This window comes from Panthera tigris, chromosome A1, assembly GCF_018350195.1.
Source record: "Panthera tigris isolate Pti1 chromosome A1, P.tigris_Pti1_mat1.1, whole genome shotgun sequence".
In the NCBI taxonomy this organism is placed as follows: Eukaryota; Metazoa; Chordata; class Mammalia; order Carnivora; family Felidae; genus Panthera; species Panthera tigris.
This window is the reverse complement of record NC_056660.1, coordinates 141,480,631-141,494,410: the sequence shown is the minus strand read 5'-3', so window position 1 is coordinate 141,494,410 and position 13,780 is coordinate 141,480,631. Positions and strand designations below refer to the sequence as shown.

The window sequence follows — 13,780 nt, the reverse complement described above, 5'->3', positions numbered from 1 at the left end:
CCTTCTTTCCATTCCTTTCTGATGTTCCCTTCCTTGCCTGATTCTTGTCTAGAGGTATTTTATTGAATTTTAAAACGCTCATTTTGAAATACAGCACCATACCATATTTGTATGATATTTATTAAAATATCATATGATGCCTCGATGTTTGTGGAAAACAAATTGCTTAAGTAAAAGAGTTATTATCTTTAATAATTTGGTATTAATTTCTGTTACCATTGATTCCACAAGCTTTTAGCAAGATCATTTTGTGGTTTTGGTGTCACACACACACACACACACAAAGGCCATGATTTTTTTAATGTTTATTTATATTTGAGAGAGAGACAGAGCACGAGTGGGGGAGCGGCAGAGAGAGGGAGACACAGAACCCGAAGCAAGCTCCACTCCAGGCTCTGAGCTGTCAGCACAGAGCCTGCCACTGGGCTTGAACTCACAGACCATGAGATCATGACCTGAGCCAAAGTTGGACGCTTAACTGACTGAGCCACCCAGGTGCCCTACACGAACTAGGATTTTGATAGGATATGGCTCAGAGTCGTGATCAGGGCTTCATAATGTAAAGATGTAATGAAGTGGGGTTAGGAAAGACTGCTTGGAGAAGGGAGACCGGAGCTAGAATTTGAAAGAATTAAAAGGTTTGTTCAGATAATTATAATGGTTAGCAATAAACTTATATAAGTGTATAAAAAGTAAAAACTCATTAACTCAGGTTAACTGTCAAAGTTATATCATACTTATCACTCATCTTTTCTTTTTACATGCTTGCAGAATAAGATCCAAGCTTACTATGATGGATTAAAAGTCCATCACTGGACCCTGTTTTACCTCTCCAGCCTCAGCCCTTATTCTCCTTGCCTGGAATTGAGTAGCTTGGTACTGGCTATTTGTCCTCTACATAAAATATTTTTATCTTATTACCATCTGTTTAGTCTTTACCTGGAAAATTTTCTCCTTTCTTTAATTCTAAAGTCAAATTGTTAAGATTCATCCGAGATGTCACTTTTTATAAGAAACTCTCCTGCCTCCATTGGTGCTCTTGTTTTTCCTGTAATCCCTTATACATATCTCTGTTATATGGTATGCTTATGTTTGGGACTTTCTTTACTAGGCAGTCTTATTTACCTTTATATTCCCATTCTTCAGCTTCTCAGTAAATGGACAACATTTGACTTACATGTTAGGAAGAAATTATATTGTCAGTATTTCAGTGCTTAGAGCTACTAATAGGAGGCATTTCCTAATTTTTTATATGTGTGTGTGTGTATATATATATGTGTGTATATATATATATATATATGCCTTTGCTTTTTTATATGTGTGTGTGTGTATATATATATATATGTGTATATATATATATATATATATGCCTTTCCTTATAGTTTTTGGTTTTAGATGTCAGGTTTTGTAATACGTTTAGTTCATTACTGAACTAAAATGATAACAAAATTCTTATTTGGGAATTCTCTGTTTTTGACCGTAGTATATCCATAGTCAACAATGATCACTGTCTTATTAACTTTTTTCCCTTGGTTAAAAAAAGAATTTGTACTTTATCTACTTGTAATTACATTTTTAAGATTTTCCAACTATTTTTTAGAAGTGAACTTGATATTTATTTATTTTTAATGTTTATTTTTGAGAGAGAGAAAGCAAGCATGAGTGGGGGAGGGGAAGACAGAGAAGGGGACAAAGTTTCTGAAGCGGACTCTGAGCTGACAGCAGAGAGCCTGATGTGGGGCTCAAACTCACGAACCCATGAGATCATGATCTGAGCTGAAGTTGGAGGCTTAACTGACTGAGCCACCTAGGCGCCCCTGAACTTGATACTGTCTTAATGTTATTAGTATCTGGATTTAGTTAATATGAGCAACTTTATAAATTTTTTTTTTTAACATTTATTCATGTTTGAGAGAGAGAGACGGAGTGTGAGCATGGAAGGTGCAGAGAGAGAGAGGGAGACACAGAATCTGAAGCAGGCTCCGAGCTGTCAGCACAGAGCCTGATTTGGGGCTCGAACTCACAAACTGCTAGATAGGACCTGAGACAGAGTCGGAAGCTTAACCGACTGAACCACCCAGGTGATCCAATATGAGCAACTTTAAAGAAAAAGATTAGGACACATTTGGGAGAAAAACATCCCATTTTATTTCAGATTTGTTTTCTATCTTCACATAATTCTTGCTCTCCTTCCCTCCTAAAAAAATTTCTTAATATTCTTGAAATGATTAGCTTCAGTTAAAATTAGAATTAAAGGGAAAAATTTAATGTGTGTTCTTTTCTTTTTATGTTTTAGCCTTGATCCGGAGCAGAAGGAAATGTTAATTGAAGTAATTGAAAAACTTTTAAAGGATAAAAGTACAGTAAGTGGTTTCTTTTTTTATATCAAAGTAGAATTTGTGTGTATGTGTGTTTTAAGTTCATTTATTTTGAAAGAGAGAGTGTGTATGCGTGTGCAAGTGGGCAAGGGGCAGAGAGAGAGGAAGAGAGCGAATCCCAGTCAGTCTCCATTCTCTGAGTGCAGAGCCCATTGTGGGGCTGGATCTCATGAACCGTGAGGTCATGACCTGAGCTGAAATCTGAAATCAGGAGTTGGACGTTTAACTGATTGAGCCACCCAGGCGCCTCAGTAAAACTGTGTTTTATTTGTATAGTATAATTTTACTGTACTGTATATTTGATAGAATTATTCTTACTGATTTGAAAATGGTATAAATATTAATGGGACTTATTAAAATCCGTGAAGGAAAAAAATGACTTGATGAAGAGAAGTATTACATTTAGAATTTTAGCTTGTTACACGTTTCATCATCAGAGTCTGAAGGAGAACAAGTTGGAAACAAAAATCCTTTCTTTAATCTGTGGCTGAATTGTTGACTGCTTTTAGTGCCAAAGTTTTTATTTCAAATGATGATTTATTAGGATTTTTAAAGGTTGAATCAGCTGGAAACAAATAATTGTTTTAAAATGAAGTACTAAGAAGTATTAAAGAAATACTAAAAAATACCTCTTTTAGAGGAGTATGTTTTAGTATTATAAACGTGTATTTTTAAATATTTTAAATATTAAAAAAATACTCTATGGGCTCCGTACTGGGCATAGAGCCTATTTAAAAATATTCTGAAACATTTTCATATGTGCATGACTGTTTTATTTCTGGTAAGAGTGAGCTTACTGGCTAATGTTGTCATCTTTTGTGAATGTATGTATCTCTTCCTCCTCCTTTCCCCACTCCTATTCTTTGAGTGTAGTGATAATGAGATCTCATAATAGTGATGACCCATGGGGTCTGTGAGCCGACCTCTGGAGCATCTGGTATCTTCGATGGAGGCTTCTGTACCCACCCCCGCAGCTCACACTATCAAGGAAAAGGATTTCTGCGTGTCTTAGGATGCTGTCATCAAGTAGCATGTGTATCTGTGCATAGCAGCTGTCTAATAGAGTAGCCACTAGCCTCATATAGCTGTTGTTGTATGGCTTAGCATATGGTTTATCCGGGAAAATGTTGATTGTGCACTTGGGAGGAATGTATAATCTGCTGTTGGTGGGTGGAGTACTTCTGTAGATACATGTTAGGTCTAATTGGTTTATAGTGTTGTTCAGGTCTCCTGTTTATTGATCTTTTGCCTGGTGGTTGTATCCATTATTTAAAGTGAAGTATTGAAGTCTCCTATTATTGTAGAGCTGTCTGTTTTCTCCCTTCAATTCTGTCACTGTTTAATGTATTTAGAAGCCCTGATGTTAGGTGCATGTATATTTATAATTGTTTTTAATTTTCCTTTTGTCATTATAAATGTCTCTCTATTTCTAATAACACTTTTTGTTTTAAAGTCTGTTTTGTCTATTTATAGCATTTCAGCTTCCTTATGGTTGCTGTTTACATGATATATCTTTTTCTTTGCTTTTACTGTCAACCTGTTAGTAGTTTCGAATCTAATATGTGTCTCCTATAGACACCATATAGTTTTTAATTCACTGTGACACTATGTGCCTTTTGATTATATGGTTTCATCCATTTACATTTAATGTTATTAGCATAGTTGAATTTATAGCTGCTGTTTACTTGCTTTTCTGTATCCTACCTTTTTTGTTCCTTGTTCCTCCTTTACTACTTTTTTTTATAAGTAAATATATTCTTTTGAACATTTTAATTTCTTTAATAAGTTTTTCACTATGTACTTTTTTTTTCCCCACTATGTACTTTGAAAATACTGTATTTTACTTGAAATTATGGGTGGGATCCTAACCCATCTAGCAAATTTTTTTGTGTCTATAATGTAATAGAAATCTTCATTGTATTTCTTCTATACTGTTTGATGTAATGTAGCAGGTAAACAAATATAGATTTGCCCAATAAATGAAGATAGAAAAGAAATTTGATTCCTATTTAAAAATGTTTATTTAATTTGAGAGAGAGAGAGAAGAGAGAGCATGACTGTGTAGAGGGGCAGAGAGGAGAGAGAGAATTCCAGTCAGGCTCCCCATGGAGCCCAATGTGGGGCTCAATCCCATGGCCGTGAGATCCTGACCTGAGCCAAAATCAAGAGCTGGACACTCAACTGACTGTGCCACCCAGATACCCCTCTTTTTTTGTCTTCGGTGTGGCATACTTATTACTCTCTTCTAGGACCCAGATTAGAAATCAGTATTATGGTTAATTTGGTTTTATTAATAATATAAAAACATTTATTTCTTTGATATGCAAGACATTTGGTATAAACTGTGGAGAATAGAGTAAGATCTGTAAGAAACAGATCTTTTATTTTAATGTAATTTACCATGATTTCTCTTGCATTATAGACTAAAAGAAATTTGTTGCATGGCCCAGGAATGAAATCATGAATGAAATGTATATAATGTGTGCATGTCTTCCCAAACAAGATACGCCACAGCCAGAAATTACAGTCTTTGGAATTAGACAGAATTGGGTTTGTCCTACACTTCTGCCTCATGGTAGCTATGTATTAAGCCTTCATAAATTTCAGTTCCCAAATTTGTGTGGCTTGTAATTTCTAATGTATAAAGTTTTATTTGTGTTGAAAGAGCTGTTGTATGTAAAACCCTCATTATAGTGCCTTGTGCTGTAAAAGGGGGTTAAATAAATATTCCAAGTAAGAAATAAATGACACAAAAAGAATGTAAAGGATATATATTTTTTTGTAAATTTGAGATAGTCGGTTATTGATTTCTGACCATTTATTTCTAAAATATAATAGAAAACATTGAGTACTTGTTCATAGTAGGTATTTAATATTTGTCGAATGGTTGTGGAATTAATTTGGTACGTTTTTGGTGATGGTAATTATGGGTTTACTATTATTTTTAATATTTTGCTTCCCAAATGGTATACATCATATTCAGTGTTCATGGGCAGATCTTTTGGGGGCTTTGATGGTCTCTTATATGAGACACTCCTTTTTCCTAAAGTGTTACTTACATGTTTATATATTTTTTAATTAAAAGGACATCTATATCTATTTTTCTATCTGTATTAAGTGGCAAAGTTTACACAGATGCCTCTAATTCCAGTACAATAGCCCAGGATTCCTTCTAGCCTCCTGCCTTTTCAGCTTCCTTCTCCAACATTAAAAAATGTGGCTTTTATTATTGACAATATATTTACTTACTTGTTTTGTCCCAAGATGCAGACAAAGTGTTTCAGAATTGCTAGCATGTGCCTTTGTGGGAAGTGGTAAGATGTGGACTGCTAACTGAGTTAAATATTGGTTTAGAGTTGTATTGATATGTAGTCTTCTTTGATGTTACTGTAAATTGAAATTGCTTCATCCTTATATCATTGAACTTGTTATATTGGTGTATAAAAAGGGCTATTGATCTTCTCTATGGTAATTTTATATCCTGCTCCTTTACCAAGTTCTTTTATTGTTTAATTATTTTATTCATGGTTTATTCTAGAAAATATAATGTCTGCTAATAGAGTGATTTTACTTCTTCTTTTCCAAGTCTAATGATTAATTAATTTCTCTTGTGTAATTATATACTTGGGTACTTACTAGTATTAGTATAATATTCAGTAGTAGTGGAGATGGTGGGCATCCTTGTCTTATTTCAGTCTAAAGGAAAGTGTCTGTAATGTGTCTGCGTTAAGTAAGATGCTGACCCTGATGATTTCCTCTTTATCTTTGAGACATAATGGTTTTAAATTGTGTCTCAGGGTTATTTGATGTGGGTTAGTTTTTTTTCCTGGTACTCATTGAATGTTTTTAAAATGTAGGTTTAGAACTTACATTATTTCTGGCAAAGTTTTTTGTTGTTGTTGTTGTTGTTGTTGTTGTTTCTTAAGATTATAGTTTTAAACATTACTTCTGCTTAGTTGTTACTTTTATTTCTTCAGGGATTTAAATTTTATGTAGGTTGGATCTTCTTTGCCTGTCTTACATTTCAACCACTGTGTTGTTGTTTTTGTTGTTGTTGTTGTTTTTCTACTTTTCTTTAATTCCCCTTATTAAATTTTCATTCAGCTGTTTTCTTGCAGGGGCACCTTGCAGTTTAATCATCATGTCTGATTATTTTCTTCCCCTCTCAGTTTCTTTCCTGGTTTCAGTCAACTCCTGTTACATTTCTTCCTGATGTCTTTTGTTTATTTCTTTTCTCTGTTTATGAATTTCTGATTCACGTTCATTTTTCTGATCTTCATATGCTTCGTTGAGGGTACTTCATTTTGGAGTGTTGCGTTAGACAGTTTGTTTTGTTATTAATTTTTTGTGTGGGCAATTTTCATCAGTTGAATTGTTTTGATTTTCATTTTCTGTTTTCAACACTTGCAGATTACTCACATCTTTACATTTTCTTTGGACAGGGTTGGTGGTTTGAGTTTGAGGTAGTTTGCAAGATTCCTGGCACAAGAATACCGTTTCTGCCAGAATATCACAGTATGCTTTTTTATTAGATGGCTGTTTTGAGAGAAAGCATGTAGGAAGGGGTGTATGTCCTAAAGTTATTTTGATTTTGTTGTAGTTCTTCTGAATTTCCTCCTCTTATTTCTTTTTTTCTGTCACCTTACATTTTCTAAGGAATTCCTCTTCCTCTACCTCTTTTTTAACTGTTTTCTTCTTGAAATTTTTCTTTTCCAAGACAATCTCATTGAATCCACCCTCCATCTCCTACCCCCTTGAAATTTCTACTTTGTAATCCACTGTGATCCATGAGGAATCTTAGATAGTATTTTTACACTTAGAATACTCTTTCTCTTCCTCCTATTGATTTTAGTTCTTTCTTTTGCTCACCACCAACTTCTGACTGTTTTGGTAAGGGCAGTTTTTTCCTGACTGCCACAGGTCTTTATGGGTTTTTATGATATAAGCATGAAAGATAACTCTCTGGCATTTAGGGCTTATTTTTCTACTTACATGTAATTTGAAGTTTGGGGATTCTTTGTTTTTTAGTTATGCTTAGGACAGTTTTTCATCTTTGATTTTTCTGGCTTTGGGATGGGAGATTCATGTTTTCCTAGGTACCATTAACTTGTTTACCCATTATTTAAATTAATTATGTTTTGGGAATATTTTGTGATAATTTTTTCCTTTGTATGATTACATTCTGTGGTAGAAAGGTTTAAAATACTCTGGTATTTATGCATATATATATAGGGATTTTAGCTTTATTATTACTTAGTCTTGTCTCTTGTAATTCTTTGTTGAAGGAAGACAGCTATATTTCCTTTCTCTCCCAAGTTAGTATTGGTATTGACATTTAAAACAGTAAGAATTCCAAATAATTTTTGTTTAAAAATTTCCCAATTAAGGGAACTAGGTCTGATTTATTTCCACATTTTGAAAAGGAATTTATTTGTTTTCATCAGGAGCTTTTTGGGATTATTATTGTCATGTTGGCATTGCTATTGCTGCTGACAAATATCAATTTGAAAGGTGTTAATCTGTTTAAAAACTTTTATTTACTTAACATATTGGCTATGAGATATACCTTCTGTTGCTTCTTTTAGCCTAAATGAAGACTTTCTAATAATTAAGTTCTCAAAGACAGTTCTATAATTCTCATTTTAAGGAAAGATAGAAATCTAAACATACTAAAATAGAATGCTCTTTCCATTTTAATAGAGTAAGACCAAAATTTATCATATGAATAGTCCTTTCCTAAAAATACATAACTTTGGGTTAAGGAATATAGTTATGGTTAAGGAATATAAGGCTTATGGTAAAATAACTAGAACATTTTAGGGTTACTTAGGTAACTGTTGTCTGAAGATTATCTTTAAGTTTTGAAAGACACCTCACAGCTATAGTCAGTGAAATTAAAAGAGAATATGTTGTTTGTGTTCCATTATCCTCAGTCAACAGTTACAAGATGTTTTTTACATAATTTCTTTATTGTATATTCCTAGATTTACTATTTTCATCCTATATTCTCTATTTAACATATCTTAAACACTTTTCTTCTTTCCTGTATACCTTTTCTGATGTTCTATTGTAAATTCATTTTTAAATTTTAATACTTTCTCTGGTTTTTCTTTAAGGTAGAAATCCATATTTGTTGAACAATTTAAACATAGCAGTGGACATCTTTTATTTAGAATACCTCAAAAGCAGGGTGGTATTATTTCCTTTTCCTTTCAGGTTAATTGTAAAGAAATCCTTTTGATAGCATTTAACTTTCTAATAGAAAACAGTTTCTTAAGAACACAGATTAGGTCAATGCTTACTGGAAAACTTAGTTGTTTATATATATTTTTTATGACAGAGTTTCTCCTTAATTTACAAAATGATGTTTAATGAATATATTGGTAGTTCGTAACTAAATTATAGGGGTAAGACACCATTTTATAGGTTATTGATTTAATGTTGGTAAAAGCTTCACTGTAGTGGGCAAAAAAAAAACCCCACACCTCTGATTTTGTGCAGATGTTTTATTGTGATAGATCTATTATCCAGCTATTAGAAGATAAATGACTGATCTTTCCCATTTTCCATGCCTCAAGAAAATTGAAATAAGAAGGGGAATATCATTTGGGCTGTATGATTAGGGCAGGTTGGATGGCCATTAATTTAAGAGAAGAAAATCTTGGCAGCATTGGCCAACTTATACCATATTATCAATCAAACCTTGATGCACTTCTTGTGATGACCCAGCACTCTCAGGTTTTTGCAACGTTAATTAGAATTCATGACAAAATAGATGCAAGGAAACGTTTTGTACCCTTCATAATTTTATAGAAAATTTATTGTTATTAGAGGAACCATTTGCTTAGTGTGATTTTTTTCATTACCAGCTTGTCAACTAGCATAGATAATCTGGAGAAAATATGAACTCCATAGATGGGGTGTCACTTTTGTTGATGGTTCATGTAGTTTACCTTGGAGCACAGCTAATGGCTGAAGTTCATAGCAACAGCACAGAAAAACGTGGCAACCAAGGGAAGATAAATGAACCATGTTTATAGCTTTAATATAAAAAATACATAAATGGAAAACTGCATTTGAATTTGATGAGCTCATTGCTAGTTTTGTTGGAGTGATTTATTTTTCACCTTATATAAAAAGCTACTATTGACACAGTGAGATGGAAATTAACTGTGTGTTTTTGGGAAACCAATATTTTTGGTTTTAAAATCTGAGTAGATCATTTTATTTTAATTCTGGAAGTTTTATACAATATTGAACATTTAATAGACCAAAATTATCGATTCTGGCATTGGTTAGCCTAGGGTCAGTTTGTTAAATCCATACGATAAAATATCTAAAATGGTCAGTTTTATTTTGTGAAGGTACTTTTCTTTACATTCTTCCTAATTATTTTGTGTTTTCTTAAACTTTATTTGGACATAAGTAGTTTCTTTTTTCATGTTTTCTGTTAATACTTCAGAATTATGTTGTACCTATAGCTCTTGGTGTAATAAATTTAATACCTTTTGGTAGCTGATTTTTCTTTTAATTGTTTGGTGTGTACTAACCATTTTGAAAAAAATCTGGTAGTGTTAGGCAAAATAACTTGATTTTACATAGTATTTCTTTAATTGAAACTTTGTTGGATTGCTGCTTTAATTTCACTGACTATTGTATTCTAAGTGGTATTATTTATTTTTTTACTTTAATATCCTTTACCAATTCATATGTGTGTCTTAATGTAAGATTGGCCTAAATATAAAACATATAGATGGATAGATCTATTTCACAAATACTAAGTTATTCTATAGTTTGAGGTCATAAACTTAGTTGTTTTTAAGGGATTTTTAAATAATACTAATTCTAACCATTTAGAAATATGATTATCACAGAATATAATTTTTGAAGAGTGATTTATGCAGAAGATATCAAAATGTGGAGATGAAAACATGAACTTAACATCCTTTCCATATCAACAGCAAATGGGAAATTATATATATAATACATTTTTTATTTAGTTCACACAAATAATCAATTCTTTGCTTTTTCGATTGAAGTGCATTCATGCTGGGACCAGCAGGCACCAGTACATGGGCAGGGCTGGAGTCAATAAATGCGGCTTCACGTTTATACTGATTGGTAATTCATAAAATCCCCACAGGACTGGAAACTTGTTTAGCATAATAGCAAGTCTATATTCTGAGCTGTTTTCTTTCGATTGTATTGTTGGTTGCATATTAATAAACTAAATGTCAGCCAAGTAGAGGGACAAACACTAAAAATACGAATATCATTGTATCTAATATTTTTCAAAAAGTACCATTTCAATAAGTTACATTTCTATTTAATTGCTTATTTTAAGTCATTGGGGAAATTTTAGACACTAAAATGAAGATCCCTAGTGTTTAGAAAGAATATGATATTAATTTATTTTTTCAACAGTATTACATTTTGGCTAACTGCACATATATCAATGGTACATATATAGAAGTATTTGTATATTACGTATTCTGCTTAGCTTGTATCTTTATACCAAAGATATCTTAATTTTACCACTTTGTATGACAATTACAAAACAGCATTTATGGTTCATTAATTGGTCTTTGAGGGAGCTGTCTTTTGTTGGTAATATATTATTTCAATTTATACACATTGCTATATAGGTTATATAAAATTTTAGCCTTTGTATTTTCTTTGTAAATATATTGGTAAAAATTAACAGGTGGATTAAAATGTTGAAGATTTGAAAGTGTTTTGTACCAGAAACACTTACAGGTTCCTCAAACACTTTAAGATGAATTCATTGTCATTCTCATTTTAAACTGACATGATGTGGTCTTTGTTAGTGTCTTGATTTTTCTGAATGTTATGTACTAAATAATAAATCTTTAGATTGGAATTTAGGTTAGCTTAAAAATGAAAAATGTACATGACGAATATGTTGAGTCCATCCATGTGTGAACAATTCATTGCTATTTAACATGACAAAAAATTGTTGGATTTGTAGTACTGATACTTCTCTAATTGTAATACTTCAGGAAAGTATTAGCTTTTCAGACATGTTACAGCTATAAAAATTATTCTTTGAGTGAGTGACACTTAAAATTTGTTATTTAAACAATCACTTTGTTAATTAAATAACTGAATACTTTAAACATTCATTGTCATAACACTGATTGTATCTCTGTAATGCCTAAATAGAATCTTTGATGGGGAGGAAGACATTTTTTAATGAGTTACTATTTCTTTCTTTTCTAGCTGGTAGCTGGCAGTGTTGTGATGGCTTTTGAAGAAGTATGCCCGGATAGAATAGATCTGATTCACAAGAATTACCGCAAGCTCTGTAATTTACTAGTTGATGTAGAAGAGTGGGGGCAGGTTGTCATAATCCACATGCTAACTCGATATGCTCGTACACAGTTTGTCAGTCCTTGGAAAGAGGTAAGTGTTGAACAATCTTCCACTTAATGAAGATTAAGAACATGGATGGGCTTTTAAAAATGTGTATAGGAGTAAGATAATAGAAGTCTGCATATTTATGGAGGACTTTTTTTTCTTATGTTCTTTTGGAAAGCAGAAAATAAATATAAATGCAAGGATAATTTTTCATTATTTTGGTACCGATTGACCTGTCTTTAATGACATAGTGTATAAACTTTTAGTATGATACCTGGCAGGAGGCCCTTGTTAGGAGCAGTAGTGTGATACAGTGTTTTCAGGGATATTGCCAAATCATGGATTTTTTTGCAGTTTGTTGCTTTCCTATCTTTAAGTCTCAACTGCTCAAGTGATTCAATCGTACAAGTGGGTAATGTGCTTCTAGCACATGTAAATTTAAGAGAGTATCTTGCCTTTAATGGTAAATATTACTGACCTTTTAAACTACTTTTTCCTAGTTTTGTATTTTAAAATGTTTGTTTTCCTTTTTTTCACTTAAGCTGATAGAATTTTAGTAAAATTAATAATTAAATATGCCTTAAAACGAAGTTGTTTTCTTTGTGCATATTAACATTAGGCTATGTATACCTACCTAGACACATACCTTCTTGTTACTTTATTGACGATTGAAAAAATTTTACTGCATAGTTTGCAATAGCGATTTCTGTGTGTATATATTTAATATTTAAGTGTAAGTTTTAGCTTGTTTAAAAAAAGAAATCATTAAATCTTATAAGACTAGCACATTCATTCTCATCTTGTGGTATTTCTTTTTTGTCTTTTTCAAAAGCAGGTGGAAGTGGGTGGGAGGGAGGTTGGACAAAATGAGTGAAAGGGAGTGGGAAGTACAGGCTTCCAATTATGGAATGAATAAGTCATGGAGATGAAAGGTACAGCGCAGGGAATATATTCAGTAGTATCTTAATAGTGTTGTATGGTGACGGATGGTAGCTACACTTGTGGTGAGCACAGCAGAATGTGTAGAGTTGTGGAATCTCTATGTTGTACACCTGAAACTAATGTAACATGTGTCAACTATATTTAAATTAAAAAAAGTTTAATGCTTTTTTAAAAGTAAAATCTATAATAGATTTTTTAAATCAACTGTGTAAAAAGTAAAAGATCAAAAATCCCCCAATTATGTCATAGTAGTTTGTATAGAAACTTAAGCGTAGGGCTTGAGTGCTTACTACGTTTCACTTTTGTTATTGAGAAATAAAGGAAGTGGAAAACGTATGTAGAATGGAGGAATGTTCATAGTACATACTTTAAGATGTCATGTTAAACTTTCAGATGTTTAAAGAAGTTTAAATGTTTAAAATATTCATCAGTGCTTTTTACGGTAACTATTATACTAAAAAGTATTTAAAAATTTTTAAAGTGTATCTTTATCCAGAAGGCTATCTGTATTCCTGACTCCATCTTAATTTTAATATTAAGAAAGTATTTAGGTTATTTAAAATTGAAGTATGTTTTGAATTATTCATATATAAAAGTCTCATGCCATATAAGACTAATTGATTGCTTTCTTATATAAAATAAATTGTATTAATCATTGAGCAAAGTAAATTTCTGATGGCACTTTTGCTGGATTAAGCAACGACATGCCAGTGCTATAAAAGTCTTGGCCCTTTCATGTAAATGGTAACTTTGACGAGAGATTTTTGTTGCTAATGATAGTTTGTTCGATTTCAGCCGGTCCTTTTCCAGAGTGCTCTTTAGATATTTTGTTTTCCTGTTGTAAGGTTATTATAAAGTAATTTTGCCTTATCTAACCACTGTCATTCTTTGATAAGATTTTAAATTTTACTTCCCTGTCACCGTCAAATCATTTTCAGTATCTGTATGCAAATGATCCTTTGCTTTGTTATTATGTAGAAATTACAGTTAAAATCTTTCCTTGCCATATCTTCTGAAAATATGTAACAGACTTTAAAATCTCTATTTTTGTAGTTTGTCTGTTTGTGTTTCTGTTCCTTGAA

General features: G+C 32.2%; 1 protein-coding gene across 10 annotated transcripts in view; it reads left to right on the top strand.

Annotated features, from left to right (window-relative positions):
- AP3B1 (adaptor related protein complex 3 subunit beta 1) overlaps positions 1-13,780 on the top strand; it is a 259,225-nt gene that overhangs the window by 70,863 nt on the left and 174,582 nt on the right. For all 10 annotated transcript variants that reach the window (XM_042988960.1, XM_007079816.3, XM_042988982.1 and 7 more), the window contains 2 exons: positions 2,297-2,363; positions 11,619-11,801. In XM_042988960.1, coding sequence (XP_042844894.1) covers positions 2,297-2,363; positions 11,619-11,801 — 250 coding nt within the window. The remainder of the gene's footprint in view (positions 1-2,296; positions 2,364-11,618; positions 11,802-13,780) is intronic.